At 42.5% G+C, this 18,875-nt stretch overlaps 1 protein-coding gene across 2 annotated transcripts in view; it reads left to right on the top strand.

Moving 5' to 3' along the window:
* The window catches only part of lama5 (laminin, alpha 5), an 87,834-nt gene that overhangs the window by 50,186 nt on the left and 18,773 nt on the right, over positions 1-18,875 (top strand). Inside the window, exons 8-37 of one of the 2 annotated variants that reach the window (XM_071477498.1) lie at positions 2,146-2,264; positions 2,342-2,432; positions 2,554-2,688; positions 2,811-2,873; positions 3,453-3,593; positions 4,538-4,675; positions 5,504-5,638; positions 6,659-6,793; positions 7,555-7,692; positions 7,983-8,035; positions 8,195-8,294; positions 8,411-8,463; positions 8,625-8,730; positions 8,818-8,917; positions 9,211-9,367; positions 10,230-10,368; positions 12,523-12,665; positions 12,883-12,986; positions 13,482-13,635; positions 13,738-13,901; positions 14,407-14,515; positions 14,910-15,007; positions 15,097-15,310; positions 15,450-15,576; positions 15,682-15,821; positions 16,326-16,441; positions 16,540-16,751; positions 16,859-17,060; positions 18,052-18,196; positions 18,342-18,482. In XM_071477498.1, the coding sequence (XP_071333599.1) occupies positions 2,146-2,264; positions 2,342-2,432; positions 2,554-2,688; positions 2,811-2,873; positions 3,453-3,593; positions 4,538-4,675; positions 5,504-5,638; positions 6,659-6,793; positions 7,555-7,692; positions 7,983-8,035; positions 8,195-8,294; positions 8,411-8,463; positions 8,625-8,730; positions 8,818-8,917; positions 9,211-9,367; positions 10,230-10,368; positions 12,523-12,665; positions 12,883-12,986; positions 13,482-13,635; positions 13,738-13,901; positions 14,407-14,515; positions 14,910-15,007; positions 15,097-15,310; positions 15,450-15,576; positions 15,682-15,821; positions 16,326-16,441; positions 16,540-16,751; positions 16,859-17,060; positions 18,052-18,196; positions 18,342-18,482 (3,872 nt within the window). Of the gene's footprint in view, positions 1-2,145; positions 2,265-2,341; positions 2,433-2,553; positions 2,689-2,810; positions 2,874-3,452; positions 3,594-4,537; positions 4,676-5,503; positions 5,639-6,658; positions 6,794-7,554; positions 7,693-7,982; positions 8,036-8,194; positions 8,295-8,410; positions 8,464-8,624; positions 8,731-8,817; positions 8,918-9,210; positions 9,368-10,229; positions 10,369-12,070; positions 12,201-12,522; positions 12,666-12,882; positions 12,987-13,481; positions 13,636-13,737; positions 13,902-14,406; positions 14,516-14,909; positions 15,008-15,096; positions 15,311-15,449; positions 15,577-15,681; positions 15,822-16,325; positions 16,442-16,539; positions 16,752-16,858; positions 17,061-18,051; positions 18,197-18,341; positions 18,483-18,875 lie in introns of both variants that reach the window. The other variant, XM_071477499.1, reaches the window with a different exon arrangement.

Below are 18,875 nucleotides of genomic sequence, written 5' to 3' on the forward strand. Positions count from 1 at the left end.
AATATCTTGGTTTGGGCTTGAGATGTAAAAAATTTTGACAGAAAGCCTGAATTACAAACTGGAGCTGAGGTCACTTGTATTTTAATGTCTACATGCAAAATCTTTTTATTAAAAACTCCTAAAGCTGTTCGACTGAGCTTTAGAGAAGATGAGAAAAATCAGATATGAACAATGTCAGAGTTGAAATTGAAGGCCAGAGAGACAAACTTTGACTCTGACTGAATCACTGCTCTGGAAAGCTGTTAAAAGCCTTTTTTTTTTTTGGTTATTTAAAGAAAGAAAAGCAGCAGTGTGGCTCAGGTCTGAGAAAAACACTCACACTATCAGAGTGAAGTCAGAGCTGTAGGATAAGGAGCGCTGGTTTATTCAGCCGGCACCTCTCAGGCGCTGAGGGGCAGATAAGAGAGAAAAACTCCACCAGGGTTGAACTGAGTCTGTGTGAAGAGAGAAAGCTGGTCCAGGCTTTGTGCATGATGTGTACTTCTGAAGCAAGTTAAGAGATACATGGATCTCCTCACTGCTTGCATGATGCTCAGCTTAAACTGGGGCCATTAGTCTTCTGTTTCTCTTTATTCATATAATCAACACAGACACTGAGATGAGTCATTTTCTTCTTCTTCCTCTTCAAAGCCCGGAGTTCAGCTCGTCCTTCCTGTATAGAAACCACCAAATGAACATTTGAACATCTGCTTTCATTGAAAAAAAAGGTTTATGACACTTGTATGAGAGGTTGTAAAAAGTAACACTGCAGTGGAGCAGATTATATGTTGGAGCAGAGAGAAACCAGAAACCAGATGCTCCACAGCTAAAAAAACAAAAAAAAAACACACATATCTAAACAGTTGTGGAATATAGTGGATTCAAAGCACCGTGACATCACACATAGTTTTATTCCAAACACACTTTTATATTTTATATCATTAGTTAGACATGTAGAGTTTAAAGAGAAAGAAAAAACAGGTTCCTGTTACCTCGTGCCCAGTGCATGCTGGGATAGGTTGGATGAATGGGTAAATTTATATTTGTGTCTAAAGCACTTTTAAGGATATACAGTAATACACACATTAAAATCAAACTCATCAGTTCCTCTCATGTGGTTTTTTTTCTCTTGACTCTTTGAATGAACATCTTCTAAAAATAGTTTTCATCACAACGAGCCCGTGACTGAACGAGGCCTGAAAGAGGCGGCGGCAGCGTCGCCCCAGCTCTGCCTCCGATAACTGACGTTCATCAAATGTCTCTTTGTGAAATGAAGAAGTGTGTGTGTGTGTGTGTGTGTGTGTGTGTGTGTGTGTGTGTGTGTGTGTGTGTGTTAATTACAGCTTCTCTCCGTTCAGTATTTGTTTGATGAGTGTGGTGAATATGATCCTCAGCTCGGTGTTTAATCTCACACCTGCCACAGGAAGCAGACTGAAGCGACTTCACAGATCTGAGCTTCATGTCTGACGGTGTTTCACATGTTTTCCAACACTGTGCTTATTAATCACTAACTGGTTTGATGTTTTTTTTCTTCTCTTGTTTCTTGTCATCCTCCTCTTTACTCTCTTTTTTTCTCTTTTTCCTGCTTCTTGTCTCTGGGCAGCAGTTTTTACCCCACAGGTGAATGTTTACACTGTTGTTGGTGTCTTTATGAGCATTTCTCTTTGTGTTTTTTTTTTTATTTTTTATAATTTTCTTGATTTACCTGCTTGTAAAAGATCCAAAAGGTCACATACTGTTTAGTTCATGATTCAGTCACGTAGATTTGGCTGTGATTCTATTAATTATGTCCAATAATTAGGTAACAATATTTTATTCTAGCTCCTTTCCTAATATCTTTACTGCCTTCCCTCATTCATTTATAAATGAAAAAATAAACATGGACATTTTAGAGAGAAATGCTTGAAATGACTGTTCTCAACATCAAGTAGACAAATAAACTAAGTCTGTAAAATGTGAATAATAATTCAATTCATAATAACTACATACAAAATGTGAAGAAAATTACAGGTCAGCAGTGTCGGCTCAGACTCGTTGAGTTTGATTGTTCTTTGTTTATTTGTCCTGTTCAGTTAAAACTTCAGGGAAACAACATTTAAACCTCCTCCTGTGTGAATGATCCTCTGTCTGTCCTGTGTTCTGACTGTTTCACTCTGTGTGTCGCAGCCTGTAACTGTCACCGTCATTCGTTCGACTGTTACTATGACCCTGAGGTCGATCAGAGGAGGGGCAGCGTCGACATCCACGGGCACCACCGGGGGGGCGGAGTCTGCCTCAACTGTCAGGTGACTAACACGCTCAAGTCTGTAACGTTGCTTTGTTTTGTTGAGCGGGAACTGTAATGGAAACCTTTCCCTCTCAGCACCACACCACCGGAGTCAACTGTGAGCGCTGCATCCCCACCTACTACAGGTCACCTGACCACCCCGCTGAGTCCCCGCTGGCCTGCTCACGTGAGTCACGGTCCTGTTGATCAAACAGACACAAACTTAACTCTGAGCAGAGATAACACATCATCCATCACTGACTTTGTGTTAATCTCTTTGCTCCTGGTCTCCTCCTCCCTCCCTGCAGCCTGTGACTGTCAGTCAGAGTTTACAGACGGCACCTGTGAGGATCTGACCGGCCGCTGTATCTGCAAACCAAATTACACCGGGGAGAACTGTGACTCCTGCGCCAGCGGCTTCATCAACTTCCCGGACTGTTACCGTGAGTTACAGCAGCAGAAACCGAGCTGCCTCCTCGAGCTGCCTGGGCTTCGATTTCATTAACTCAAGAGACTGAATGAAATATTTCAAGTCTTCTGATCTGACTCTTTCTCTCTCCAACAGCCATCCCCACCTATCCCACCAGCAACAACAACGGCGAGGCGAAGCCAGCAGGAGAGATCATCAGTAAGAGCCGCAGCTTCGCCTCTCTGCTCTGATCCGTCTTTGATTTACCTGCGTGTTGTATCTCACACCTGAACTACTGCAGCGTGTTTCCAGTTAACATTATAAATAAATTAATTAGAGGAAGTTGAACAATTGTGAATGGGCTCAGTTCAGAGAGAAGACCATCTGAAATTCACAAAATGAATCATTAATACTTTCAAAAAAAGAAAAAGCAAAGAAAGTGAAGAAAAAGGTGAAAATTTAGTCAAGTTCTCTAAATCAATAAACAAGATTTTAAAAGCCTCAAAAGAACAAAACAAAAGAATGAAAAGAAACTGACACTAATAGACCACAGTCTTTCCTCATCTCGGTATTTTCCCATGATCCCTCTCACCTGTTCAGCTGCTGATGTTTCTGGTTGACGTCCAGCAGGGAGCCTTGTAGTTTGAATGGAATTTGCTCGTATCTGCTGAGGGGAGTTTTGTTTGTGATGAATCTGTTTTGGGAAGAAGAGGAGAAATTCAGTCTCATGCACTTCATCAAACACTGATGAACTCTTGAAGGAGGAACGGTGACTGACTTCCTGACCCCTCTCTGCAGACTGTGAGTGCAGCGCAGCTGGGACTGTGGACAACTCATGCAGGCCGGACCCCCGGACTCGAACCTGCGTCTGTAAACCAGGTTTCACCGGTGACCACTGTGACACCTGTGCTCCAGGTTTCTATGGACTCAACTGTCAAGGTGAGAGACGGATAGGAAAGCTCATAAAGGCTGCAACCAATGGTGGTTTTCATTATTGATAAATTATTCTCTCAATCAATTAATCCATAAATTAGTCTGTAAAACACTTTAGAAAACACTGAGATTCCATCATATTCAATTTACAAACATGATACGACCAAGAAAAGGAGCCAGTTCTCATATTTGAGGACCTGAAACTTTTAAATGTTTGGATTATTGGCTTGAAAAATGACAATTAAGCAATTTTCCTTTGATCGACTAATTGATTAATCGATTAATAAATGCAGCTCTAAAACATAAGACTGAATTGTGATGTTTTAATCACATTTTAGAGATGATGTTTTCCTCTTCATCAGAGGTGCTCTCACTTTTAACAATATTTAGTTCATTATCTTTATATTACGTAATTTCCTCCTAATGAAATATAAATATTCACATTATCGTCTCTTTAACACTTAAAACCATTAACTCATGAAAATTGTCCAGTTTGTTCGAATCACCAGCTGCAGAATTTACAGCTATTTTAGTGTTGAGGGTTAATGATGGTGGAGCATTTGTTACACACACACACACACACACACTCAGACAAAAATACAAATAGACAAATGGAGCCAGAAATTCCAGGCAGTTTATTTATCAGTTTGTTTGGTTATCCTGTTAGTTGCCACCCAGGAGTGACCACACACACACACACACACACACACACACACACACACACACACACACACACACACACACTCCTGAGTAAACAGCATTCCACCAAGACGTGTTAGTCAGTGTAAATAGTTTCACTTTTACACCTTCAGTCAGTGAGGCTGGTAAACAGTGTGTGTGTGTGTGTGTGTGTGTGTGTGTGTGTGTGTGTGTGTGTGTGTGTGTGTGTGTGTGTGTGTGTGTGTGTGTGTGTGTGTGTGTGTGTGTGTGTGTGTGTGTGTGTTTTCCAGCCTGTCAGTGCTCAGGTCCGGGCTGTCTGGACGGATCATGTGACTTGGTGACTGGTCACAGTGTGTGTCGGAGCGGTTTCCAGGGTTACCAGTGTGACCAGTGTGCACCGGGCTACTTCAACTACCCACTGTGCCAACGTGAGTCACCTGAGGCTCCTCTCTGTGTCACCTGGACACATGCAGAGAGAGAAAAATACATAAACATATAAAAACATAATACTCCTCAGAGGACCTTTAATCCAGCCTGTGTCTGTTTGTCTTCGTGTTTTAATTAATTACAATATTGTGACATTGATGCTGACATCATGATCCCATTGGCGACACCAATAAATAATTTTGTCCTAATTAAAATTTGATTTTACAGATGCATATATTTCAACACTTAGCATTTATTCGTTGAAGATTAAACAATTGATACATCCAGCAACTCTGCCATCAGATCAGCATTTTCAGATCTAATTACAATATAGATTTATGATGCTGAAGTTCGATCAGGAAGACTGGACATTAAAGCCTTCATGAAGGAGGATTTACAGCAGGAGTATTTTATTAGACATGTCACTTTCAGCTCTGTGCTCCTAATAAACTACCAGCTGAGAGCAGAATGAAGAAGTGGCCAATAAACCAAAGGATGATGTAAATTTTATACTGTGATAATTATCTAATATCTCCAGGTGTATTCTGTCATTATAGATGATCAATCAGATTAACAATATTGGATTTTTTACATCAATGTGATGAATTAGTTTGATTTGTCAAAAACAGACAGCAACATTTCTCTGCTTATTCTGTCCATACACAAGTATTATATCACTATTTATAGATATTGTAAAACTTTATGAACTGTGATGGAGGATTTCTTCCTTATCACCCAGCATAAAAATGAGTCTCTCTCTCTCTCTCTCTCTCTCTCTCTCTCTCTCTCTCTCTCTCTCTCTCTCTCTCTCTCTCTCTCTCTCTCTCCAGTGTGTGGCTGCAGTTCAGTTGGTTCTCTCCCTGAGGTCTGCGATGCCTCTGGCCGCTGTCTGTGCAAACCAGAGTTTCAGGGACCCCGATGTGAACAGTGCAGATCTGGATTCCACTCCTACCCCAACTGTCAAGGTACACAAACACACACACACATACAGAGAGAGAGAGAGAGAGAGAGAGGCCTGCAGAGAAATTCAGATTAAATGCATCTGTTGCTGCTGACCCCACATACTGTAATGAAAGGAGAAACTTTAATATCCCGTCGAACTGCACACACACATGGAGAGACGCAGATGGTAACACTCAACTTTACACACCTTCTTATGAAGTGTTATATTGCCTTGTTAAATTTTATGATTCTAAAAGCCTGTTGCTCAGACTGAATGAAATGTTAAAGCTGTGACACTCATTGTAAGGACAGGAGGCTCTGCTGCTCCGCAGTATGGGACAGGGGTGGCTAACACAATGAGCCAATACTCTGACTCTAAATCTAATGTAGGTTTGAGATTTGTTTGCAGTGATGCAGGTCATAAAAAGCCAAATACACAGCCTGAATCAGTAGTTTGTTGGTACCGCACAGCCAGTAGTTAAAGAAAATGCAGACTAATGTCAAACCACTGCTTCAAAACTAAATCTCAGAGCAGTGAGGGAGTGGTTGATGCGTCCAGAAAGGTCGACCACCAGGCCCCTAAGAAAAGCTCCTGACGGTGAGCTGGTCCGAATATACTTCCCCTGTACACAGTCATTACAAAAGGAACAGCTGTAAATCAGTTAATAAACATTAACACATACTCCCCTGAAATGATTCTTTGTATTATCAGAATTTCACATATGAGTTCCAAAACCCTTAAATTGGTAAATTATTTCCAACAGGAAGTCATCCAGCTCATCCCGAGGAAGTCTGTAACAACATGCTCTAATGCAACTTATTTCTACAGGTGTAGCATTTATTAGCTATTATGCAGTTCAAACATCATGCTGTTATAATGAGTATTTCCCTGAAACATTCCCAAAACTCAAATCAAAGGAGCAGAACTACTGGACCTCTGTGAATTAGATCCGTGTGAGGATGGCGATTCATGCACGGGAACGACAGTGTGTTCCCTGTGAGAGCTCAGGCGTCGACCTGTTGTGTTGTTGTTCTTGTCTCAGTGTGCTCCTGTGATCCTCGCACCTCACTGGACTCCAGCTGCACCGCTTCAGGTCACTGCCACTGCCGGCCCAATTACAGCGGAGCGTCATGTGACCAGTGCGCTCCCGGTTACTATGGTTACCCAAGCTGCACACGTAAGTCGCTGAACCTTGACACCTGCCTGGTGAAAATAATGGAAACACCTTAACTAGGATTCATTTGTAAAGCAGCTTTTGATGCTGATATATGATTCTTATTGACAGCAGCGGTGGAAAGTAACTAAATACATTTACTGTTCTTTAGGTACTGCACTTTATAGGCTTGATGGGATTGAATATTAACAGTTTTCATAAAAGTTTTAAAATACAATAATATAATTACATTATTTAAAACACCTGAAATAAAAACAAATAGATATCATTATTATATTTTTATATTGTAAATAAATAAATATAATAATTATATTATATATAATATATTATTGATACATAATGATAACATTGAATATTGCAATATATCTCACTGTGCAATATTTTTCATAATATTGAAAAATGTTTTAAAATACAACATTATTATATTATTAAAAAACACCTGAAACATAATTACATAAATACAATAATATAATTATACTATATTACTCTTACATTGTGATAATATTGTACATATATATTTTTTACTCTACTACATTTATCTCATCGCTTGAGTAACTTTATAGATTAACAGTTGTGTGACTGTTATTAGATCCTAAAAGGCTTATTTTCTTGTAACAGCAACAACATTTTTATCCTGTGGTTTTTATTTTTTTTTACTTACATAGAGGATCTGAATTCAGCTACAGTGGCTTCAGAATAAATCAGTGAATATATCAGCACAATAAACAGATGAATAAGCGGAGCTGAAAACGTGTGTGTTGCAGCCTGCCAGTGTTCTGCAGACGGCTCTCGCTACTCCAGCTGTGACCAGGTGACGGGACAGTGTGTGTGTCTGCCCAACGTGGTGGGACTGAGGTGTGACAGCTGTGCACAGGGCTCCTACGGCTTCCCCAACTGCCAGGGTAATCACACACACACACACACACACACACAAACACATACTTGAAGTCAGGTGTGAGAGTTAATGCGACCTACAGCTAATCACATAGTTTCCAGATACACACATGCAGGTTAAATGAGGGTAGAGAAAGTTTAATATCGTGTCCTGACAGTTGAACTGTTTTTATTGATTTACAGCATCAGTTTTGTCGTATCCTCAATATTTGTTAAATGTTTCAGTGAGTTTAACACTTCAGTTGTGAAACACTTTGTGATGATGATGATGACTTTTGTTTTTCTCCGACATTTAAAGCTGGGACCTGTCACCCTGCCGGCTCTGTTCAGTATACGGTGCAGCCACCGGTGGTAAGTGTTGATGTTCATTTATTTGTCTTTTCATTATTTTCACAAATTAAATAAAAAACACATAAACACAAAGAGCTGAGATGAAACTAGCGACACAAATGAAAAATAAATACTGGAAAATGAAATTCTATGAAAGAGGTTTTTTTTATATTCACTCAGGGCCAGTGTGAGTGTCGTCGCCATGTGGAGGGCCCCGCCTGCGACAGATGTAAACCTCTGTACTGGAACCTGTCTCCTGACGCTCCTGAGGGATGCTCCGGTAGGATACACTACAAATACACACACACACACCTCACATAATGTCTCACTAGACTGACAGCAGTAAATGCAGCTGATAAGTGGACTACAGACGTCTGTGTGTGCTTCCTCCTGCAGACTGTGAGTGTCACATTGCAGGGACTCTGAGTGGTGTTGCAGAGTGTGCACAGGTGAGCTTCTTCTGAAATGTGCTCTACTTCCTGTCTGTATTTTGACTGTATTTTGAAGTATTAACCCTGTGATGCCATCTTACAGGCTGTGCTTTTCCTCCATGAAAGTGTTGTCCCCGTTATCACACTGACAGTAATCATTTGCACCTTGCACCTGACAGGAAACTGGTCAGTGTCACTGTAAGCCAAACGCTTGCAGTGGAACCTGCTCCACCTGTAAAGATGGCTACTACAACCTGCAGGAGCACAGCTACTTTGGCTGCCAGGGTGAGTGTTCCTCAGCTGTGATGCTCCTGTCTTGTGTGTGTTAGTGTAGTGCTCAAGTCATGTCTGTGTGTGTCTGTGTGTGTCTAGGCTGCCAGTGTGACATCGGGGGTTCAACAGGTCAGTCTTGTGGGGAGAGGAACGGCCGCTGTCGCTGCCGACCCAATGTGGAGGGACCGAAGTGTAACCTGTGAGTTCTTAACAGACCTGTGTATTAGTATCTGAAAAAAAAATTAATAAATCAACCATGTTAATATTTGGTTTTTAATTATAATATCAATGTTTTTATTTTAATTATAATAATAATTACAAAGAATAGTAAAAATAATTAGTGGATTTAATTTTTGTGAATTAAAAAGTAAATATTTTTGTAGGTTAAGTTGTCTTAGCACATCAATAAAGACATTTAAAATGAGGAAAAGGAGATGTTTTTACAATCTGAATTTATATTGATCTTCTAAGTTGCTCTACCTGTGCCTGCAGACCTCGTCCGGATCACTACTTCCCAGACCTCCATCACCTGAAGTTTGAGATTGAGGAGGGGACCATGCTGGACGGCAGACCAGTGCGGTTCGGTTACAACCCCCTGGAGTTCAAAGACTTCAGCTGGAGAGGTTACGCTCAGATGTCCCCAATCCAGGTAGGAACACACGTGTTTAACCCCTCACCATACATGCATACAGTAGCTGAAAATTTTAATGATGCAACAAACTCCAGATGTCTATATAGTATTGAAAACACACTTATACACATCGTTAGTTATTGTCATCTCATAGATTTATTGTTACATGTAACCTGTTTTTTCAATAACTACTAAAAAAAAAAAAAGAAAATGTCTGTTTTAACATGCTTAATTGTGCTACTGTATTGTGCATTTTGTGTATGTATATATTTTTGTGACTGTGGCCCATCATCTGTGCTCCTTCTGCATGAATTAGACAGATTGCTTTATGGCTGAATGCTGTGTGGACATTTATTTCTCTTTGGTAGAATCACTTCTCTGCACATACCTTTACACTACACAGGAGTTCAACATTTAACACATGTTGACAGCTTTTCCTGCAGCTAATTCTGTCGCTGAAGCTGTAAAAGCATGAGGTGGATCTTCAGGACAGATATGTGTGGATGTTAATTACTCCTGAGCTCACGTGGATGTTTGTGCTGAAAAGTGGAACTCCAAAGAGAAACATGTTTGTTGTAAATAGCTGCTGGTTTTCCTTTGGTGGTGCAGGTGATGGTATTAAGCTCTGTCTTTTGACTCGGTTTCTCTCTGTGTCCGTGTTTCTCCTTCCTTCCTTCCTCTCCTTACTCTCCCATCCTTTCATGTTCTCTTTATTTCCCATCTTACTGCTTCCTAATATTATTTAACATTTTAAACTCCTCCTTTTCTTCCATCTCCTCTCTTCCACCCTTTCTTTCTCTCTTCCTCTTCCTCCTTTCTTCTCTCTCTCTCTCCCTCTCTTTCCTTTGCTCTGCTGCCTTGCTCGTGGGTCCCCTGGCAGAACAAGGTGTTGGTGTCGGTGTCAGTCAGCTCTCCAGACCTTTTCCATGTGGTGCTACGTTACACCAACTGGGGGGGTTCGGATGTTCGGGGCAGGGTGTCGGTCATAGAGGACAACTGGAACTACTACTGTGGGAACTGTAAGTGCTGCACTGGGACTAAATGACTTATTCCCTCCACCCCTCCCTGAACAGTGCAGTAGCTACTGCACATGCTCACCTCTTGTCTCTTCTCATGCTTTGCTCCAGACTCCAGATATACAAATAATAAAGTCTCAGCCTTGTGCCATGTTTGATAATCAATAGGATAATCAATAATGAGAGAAATGAGCAGAAACTACAGGAATATCCTGGAAAAGGTGCAACAAAGAATAAGCACCAAATGACGTGGTGGAAAAACAGAGATAACCAAACAGAAGTTCAGACCCTTGCTTCAGACACAGCTCTGCATCATGAGATGATGGAATAACTGGTGATGTAAACCAGGCTGCAGCAGAAAGTTGGAAACATTTTGACATTGGTAGAATTTAGCAAATTTGTGGTTGTGGCATAAGAACAAATTTTATTTTGGTAGAAAGTTTGAGATTGAGGTTCTGCTGAGGTGTAAAATGATCAATCTAAAACACATGAACCGTTAACTTTAGATCCACGTGGCTGAACAAAAGGGGGTTGGCAATACGACAATATGAATTTATAAACTGCAAGAAGTGTCATGGGATCTTTCACCTTAACATCTCTGGTTGTATTAGGCCGTCGCAGATAATGTTGTGTATCATTTAGCGAGACTGATTTATGGTCATCTTGTTTTTTTATTTGCAATAAAATACAATCAATTATTTTGTTTGCTGGATTAGCGAAAGACAGATATTCTTGTCCCGCGTCTCAACTGATTTAAAAATAATAATAATAATAATAACAATACTGTATATATGGATATTTTGACATAAGGATTTTATCCATATCATTAACCACTTATTTTAAGCCACTATACCTCAAAAATATGGAATATATGCCGTTAAATATCAGACTTTTTGACTCAGTGGACAGTTTCAGACGACAATTAAAAACATTTTTTTAACAGAGCTCATAACAGCTGTCTGTCTTTATCTAAACATTCTTTTATAATATTTTATTTTATATAATATACATTATAATTATATTATTTTGGAAGTGCTAATGTCTTGATGCTGTTTTAAACCTGTGTTTTCATTCATTCATTCATTGCTGTATAAATAAAGTTCATTCATTCATTCATACTAAACAAGTAAAATTATCATGATAGATTAACAAGTCTGAAAAAAGAGTGTTTGCCATTTAGCAGGTTAGGAAGCTGGAGTGGTTAGCATGGTTAGCTTCTACCAGTTCATTCATTCCAATCATTCACAACCTATGTTTTCAGTTTTATAATTTATCATAAAACTTGTGGGGTAAACTGATAAACACAGATTTGAAATGCTAATAGAACAGTTTGTTCTACATGTACTAGCTAGCAGCTAGATATTCTGCTAAATAGCTTTGGCACAGCATTAGCAGTGGCGTAGAGAGAAAGATGTCATATTAGTTTATCTGGAGCAGAGTTTCCTCCTCCTCTTTGGATCTCTCTCCCTCGAGCTTCAGTCCTGTCAGGTGTCTGATCTGTCAGGTGAGACAGGCGATGGAGGGATGTTTGTGGTTGGTGGTGGCTTGTGAGGGTGTTGGTGGCGGCCTCCGCTCTCGCTCAGGAAGCTCTCTCCCTCTCTCAGCCGGGGGCCACAGATCAGTGTGAAACGTTCAGGGATGTAAGACTAAGCATCCACGCCTTCTGTCCTCCACACCTCCTCCTCTCCCCCACTCCACCCTGCAGACCGCAGTGAAGCTGCAGGTTTATGTGAGCGAGGCAGACATCTATCTGACTCGTTTCATCCTCAGATATGTAAACTCTGAGGGCGCCACCTCCAACGGTAAAATAACAGCCTATCAGGTGAACCGCAGAGGTAGGTCTCCACCAATCACAGAAGAGCTTCAGTATGAATGTTTCTGACTGTGAAGAAAAGTATGTGTGTGTGTTTGTGGGGTTTTTTTTGTTGTAATTTAATCTCCTGGTTACACTGCAGTGGTATTTGTGTATATTTATCACATTTTATTGTTGTAAATTTATTGTTGTAAATTTATGTTATGTGACCTGGTTTTTACAAATGCATCTACAGTTTTCACTAATACCCTGTTTTTATTGTCTTTCAGTTTTAATGTCTAACATTGTACATTGTGTGTGTGTGTGTGTGTGTGTGTGTGTGTGTGTGTGTGTGTGTTTTCCAGGCTCAGAACAGACCAAACAGATCGTCTTCGCTCCCAGCGTGGAGCCGACCTTTGTCAACGTTCCCCAGAACAACTTTGTGGAGCCGTTCGTCCTGAACCCAGGAACCTGGACTGTGGTTATAGAGGCTGAGGGAATCCAGCTGGTGAGAGAAACACACAACACACACACAGACTACACGTGTTCCTATACAGGTATACAAACACTTCAGCCCAGGAAGAAATACATTGTCAAGTCCAGAATTTATGAAAACTCTCAAATGTATGCATGTGAGTTCATGTTTTCACTGTGAAATTTACTCTGTGTGTGTTTATTGTTCATTTACACAGTAACACTGTATCCATGCTGTGTTTTACCCTCAGGATTACTTAGTCCTGCTGCCCAGTGCCTATTATGAAGCTCCCATCCTGCAGATCAAGGTCACAGAACCCTGCACCTACAGCTCTGCACCTGACGCCAGCCAGAAGTAAATATACACATTTATATGTTTCAGTAAAAATGCTTTTAATGTGTTTTTTTTCTTGTCATGTGAAACGGGTTTTAAGGAATAGTTTAATATATACTCATGTCTCATGAAGCTACAGTCAGTAGGTGGTTAACTTAGCTTAGCATAAAGACTGGAAACACCCAGCCTGGTTCTGTCTAAACACACAGTCATAAATCGACCAGCACCTCAGAAGCTCATTGGCTTATTCCCCAAAAATGTCAAACAATTCCTTTAAAGACAGAAACAACCATCATCCAAACTAGACTTTAAGTTAAAAACACAAGTCACAAGTTTCCATGACTACAGTCGCTAGCATGTAGTCTGTGTTGTGTTGAATGTAAAACAGGTTTAGGTAATGTTATTACTACGACCAATTCCGATCTTAATAAACGGTTGGTCTGTCTGTCATTGTGAAGACACGGGGCCTCTCGTCTGTCCGTCCTCTCTGAGCTCTGTCTCTCCGTCTCTCTCCAGCTGTCTGCTGTACAGGTATCTCTCTCTCGACTCCTTCCCCTCCATCTCCGGCAATGATGCCAGCTGCCGCCATGACAACCACCTGCCACGCCCCTGCCCAACTGAGAAGGTCACCCCGCGCCACCCTGACATGGCTGTGTGCAGCGGCTACGATGTGAGAGAGCGGCTGGGAAATGTAGAAATAATACAAACACTGAGCCAACGTCACTTTGTCACTTTCAAGGTTTAATAAATACATTTTCTATTTCTGCTGCAGATCAGCGTCGAGCTGCAAAGCCGTCTGCCGTCCGCAGGAGACTACGTCCTGGTGGTGGAATATTCCACTGAGGAAGAGCTGCCGCAAACCTTGTCTGTCGCCGTCAACACGCCGGGGTCACGGACACACCAGCACAGTGTCACCCTGCTGCACTGCAAGTACAGGTACGAGGATGATCCCAGATCCCTCTGTAGATCTTTGATGCTTTAATCACAGGATATCACGTTTCAGGTTTCTGCCAGGAAAGAAATAAGATTAGATTACAGATGATGGTCGACCTGCAGATTGTGGATCAAAAGGTTCTGACGCTATACAAAGAGAAGGGGCTTGTTTTTTTTGTTTGTTTTTACAATTCTACAATTACATGTTGGGCATGTAATTGTAGATAGTCAGTTCACAAAAGCAGTGCTTCCAGTTTCAGGCATCATTTTACATCATTGTCATATTGGATGGTGGGTGGGGGTGTGGGTGGGGGTGTGGGTGGGGGTGAGGGGGTTAAAATAACTGTATGAAAGAGGACACTGTATTTAGTGTGGCTGCACTGAAGAGCTTGTGTGTGTGGACTCAGCTGCTTCACAGTTTACTGTCACTGTGCTTCATCAAGTGTGTCAACAGTTCTTAATCATTGTGTGTGTGTGTGTGTGTGTGTGTGTGTGTGTGCGCGCGCAGCTTCCTGTGTCGAGTTGTGGCCATCGACGCACAGAACAGAGTCGCTGTCTTCTCTCTGCCGGCCGACGCTGAGGTCCAGCTCATCTCCGACCAGGCCACCTTCTTCCTGGTGAGGACCACGCCCACATCACATGACCAGCAGTGGTCACATGATGAGCTCAGTTAGAGACGTCACAAACCTGGAATTCTTCATGTCCTTAGATGGTTCAGGTGCTTTAGATGGTTCCCCCTAAAACATGCAAATGTTAGTTTTAAACTGATAAAAAACTTGATTCCCAAAGTAAATCACTAAATCATTTTCTTTCATTGTATTTTCGAAATTTAGGTTTCAGTTCTGAACCACAAATATCTGAGCTTGTTAAAATACTCAAACTTAATAAGTATCTTAATAAACCAGAGTGGCAGTCACTAAATATACTGAGAGATGCAACATGTACGAAGACATAGTTAGTGCAAAATATTCACATAACGTGTGTGTGTGTGTGTCTCTTCATTGTCTGCAGCACAAAGTCTTCCTGGTCCCTAAAGACCAGTTCACCATGGAGTACGTTGAACCTAAAGTCCACTGCATCAGCACTCATGGACAGTTCTCACCTGACAGGTAGAGGAACATAAGATAACTCTTCATACCTGTAAAACCTGCCAGATAAGTGTCCACATAAACCGTCCTCTCTCCCCGTCTCGCCACAGTTCCTCCTGCGCCCCCTCTCGCTTCCAGACCCCGTCAGACTCTCTGGTCTTGAAGGAGGGGCAGAGCTCCTCCATGCAGGAGCCCGTCCTGGCCTCCCCCGCTGCAGCTCCTCCGCTGCACTTCCACCAGAGAGACAAGCCGGCCTGGAGCGGAGGAGACAGACCTCCCCACGCCGCAGATAACAGCGACCACGTCCGGCTGGACTCGCTGCAGGTACCAACCGTTAACTGACTGATGTTCAACCGGAAAATCTGGATCATGGACATTTCTGACGCCTAAAACTCTCTGTCATAACTCTTATTTAGATTTTTTCCTTTCTCTATCCTTTTTCCATCTCTTCCTCTTTACCCAGAATGCAGCAGTGTTCTCGACTCGTGTCCATACCCTGGGGCGTTACGTCTTCATCCTCCACTATCACCAGCCTCTCCACCCCACCTATCCTGTGCAGGTTTACATTAATGGAGGACGAATCTGGCAAGGTGAAGTGTTGGCAGTGTGATCCTGAGTACATGGAGATGAATAAAAACACACAAATGAGGGACAGAGAACACAGTTAATAACTTTGACTTTACTCTGTGCTGCAGGTCACGCCAACGCCTCCTTCTGTCCCCACGCTTACGGCTGCCGGAACGTCCTGATCTCTGAGAATCAGATCATCCTGGATGTGACGGATCACGAGGTCCTCCTCACAGTGCAGATACCTGCAGGCAAGACGCTGTGGCTGGTAAGTCTCTTTTTTGGTTATTTTTATTTTATTTTCTAAAATGTCTCTCTATTGTAAAGACTACTGTGCTCTTAATTGGCCAGTGTCTTCTCCTGACCTTTAACATTTATTTTGAAGTGTCTTCTGCATTGTCATTATACTTATATGAAGATATTTTCACAATTTCCACAGTAAAAGCTTCTCATCTGATGTCCATTTTTGATGGTTCTTCCATTTCTCTGTGGGAAAAACTATCACTGCGTTAGCATTTGTGAAACATGTACTTATCTTTCAGCTAATGTTGTTTGAAGCTACAGTGGCTAACACAGATGTGTATTGTGGCAGTATTAGTTATGTCATACAGTGTAATTTCAGGGTTTTGATCACAGAACTACCATTGAAAATTGTGTCATTTTTACATTAAATAAATACAGTAGGACCCTTTTTACCCATAAGACCTTGCAGCAGCATGTGTTCACTGGTACACGAATGAAGGACATTGTCTAACGTGGTGTGTGTCTCCAGGATTACGTGCTGGTCGTGCCTCAGACGAGCTACAGCTCCAGTTACCTGAACGAGGAGCCTCTGGACAAATCTTACGACTTCATCAGCAACTGTGGACAAAACAGCTTCTACATCAAGTCAGTGTCTGAGCAGGAGTTCGATATGTGTTTCACTTTAATCAGCCACCGTGGCCCCTTTTATCTGTAACGTATCCTCTTCCTCTCCGCTCCCTCAGTCCCGCCACCGCCTCTAAGTTCTGCCTCAGCTCGGCCGTGTCTCTGTCGGCCTTCTTCAACAACGGGGCGCTGCCGTGCTCCTGTCACGAGGTCGGGGCGGAGAGTGACACCTGTGAGGCGTTTGGTGGTCAGTGCCGCTGCAGGCCGAACGTGATTGGCCGGGACTGCTCCATGTGCGCCACGGGCTACTGGGGATTCCCCAACTGCAGACGTGAGTTTCTGAGTTTCTCCCTCCTTTTTGTTTTTTGAAACAAAGGACTTTTATTTTGAAGGATTCTTTCCTGGAACTACCTGTGCCTCCTCTTGTCTCCCCTGCAGCCTGTAACTGTGGTACGAGGTTGTGTGAACCTGTGACCGGTGACTGTATCTGCCCTCCGAGGACTCTGCGCCCGGAGTGCACCCAGTGTGAGCCCCAGACGTTCGGCTGCCACCCCGTGGTGGGGTGTGAGGTCTGCAACTGCTCCCGGCCCGGCATCGTCACCCCTGACGTGAGCTGCGACACGCTCAGCGGACAGTGCAGGTGGGATGTGGCGACACGGAGGAAATGATGATTGATTATTGCTGCGGTGTCTCGGGGGCGTGGTTTCTGGCTGGAGCAGCTGCAGGACAGGGATCAGTAACTCAGACCCTCGTTCTCGCTCGAAAAGTGAAACAGCCAGAACAATAAATTCAGTTTCCACTCAGTTTTAGTGCTTTTATGTTGTTCAGAAGCCATTAATCATCTTCTGCTCCACACACTGTTACCACTGACAGATGGGTAAAGATTACTGGTTACGCAAGCTCACTTCTCAAATGTCAGGCCTCTGTTTGGAACGACCTCAAAAGGCAGTTGCCCCCCCCCCCCCCCCCCCCCCCCCCGTCCTGTCTCCTGACACGATCTTGGCTCAGGGTTATGTTTGGCCAGCTCTACTTGCCAACTGTTGTCTAGGTTTTGTGGAACCTGCGGGTTTTAAAACTCTTACAATAGTGCCAACAACACAGTAGCTTTCTGTCCTCGCCCTAACTGGCTCCATCTGATACAGTTTTACCAGTGGACTCATACACCCACATGATGGAGGCTCCAGTCAGCATCTTCTATGTTCACAAATACAGCTGCAGTTGCTCCAGTTTAATATGGGACATAAATGTGTGTTTGAAAATGTTGAATTTTTCCTTTAAGATAAACAAAGACAGGACAGAGAGATTGCAGCTCTGTAACCCTCAGTATATTGTGTGTAACATGAAAAATTCCTTACTAACACACACACACACACACACACACACACACACACAGAGGAATGTGTCAGCTCTGTCTTGACAAGACAAGGATGTAAAGCTGAAAGTATTTTTCTGCCTAAAGGCTCAAGATTCCAGCACCTGGCATTAACACACATTTGTATACACACACACACACACTGCAATAAAGTTTTCATTTTATGCAAGATTGAGGTACCTTTTAGAGCAGAAAGGTCAGAGGTCAGTTGATTCAGTTTGATTCCGAAACTTCAACAACTGTTTGTTATTTCTTCCAGATGTAAGAACAACATCGTCGGCCGCCAGTGTGACCACTGCGCCCCTGGTTTCTACGGATACCCCAACTGCAGGCCATGTGACTGCAACGAGGCGGGAACTGAGGAGGAAGTGTGCGACTCCTTCACGGGACAGTGTCTCTGCAAGGTGGGACAACACACACACACACACACACACACACACACACACACACACACACACACACACACACACACACACACACACACACACACACACACACACCGTGACCTCCACAGTGTGTCCTCACCTGCTGCCTGTCGTCCACCTGTAGGAGAACGTCCAGGGTTCTCGCTGCGATCAGTGCAGAGTTGGTACGTTCCACTTGGACCCAACCAACCCGAAGGGCTGCACCAGCTGCTTCTGCTTCGGCGCCACAGACCGCTGTCGCAGCTCCGACAAAAGACGCACAGAGGTACTTGAGCTTCCTCAGCTCGCTCCATTGTTTTATCTCTAAAATATCAGACGTCTCAGTTTCCCAGAGGTGACGTCTTCAGATGTCTTTTTTTGTCCAAGTCCAGTCCATTTTTAATTAATTTTAAATTTACAGTGATGGAGAAGCTGGATGTTTGACATTCTCACCTGAAACAATTATTAGAAACTGTGTTTATTGATTAATGTTGATTTATTGACTAATCAGTTCATTGAAAAGTTGTTGTTTTTCTGAGATTTGATGCACCTGTGTCCGCGTCTCTCCTGCTGTATAATTTATGTCATCAACTCTCATTCAGAGGTTAAAGTTCATGTTTTCTAATGTCAGTCATGCTGTGATGCCTCTCATATATTACAGAAGCTGATGTGTGTTTAA

This window comes from Trachinotus anak, unplaced genomic scaffold, assembly GCF_046630095.1.
Source record: "Trachinotus anak isolate AG129_WGS33_773 ecotype Australia unplaced genomic scaffold, CSIRO_AGI_Tana_v1 ptg000004l, whole genome shotgun sequence".
Lineage (NCBI taxonomy): Eukaryota > Metazoa > Chordata > Actinopteri > Carangiformes > Carangidae > Trachinotus > Trachinotus anak.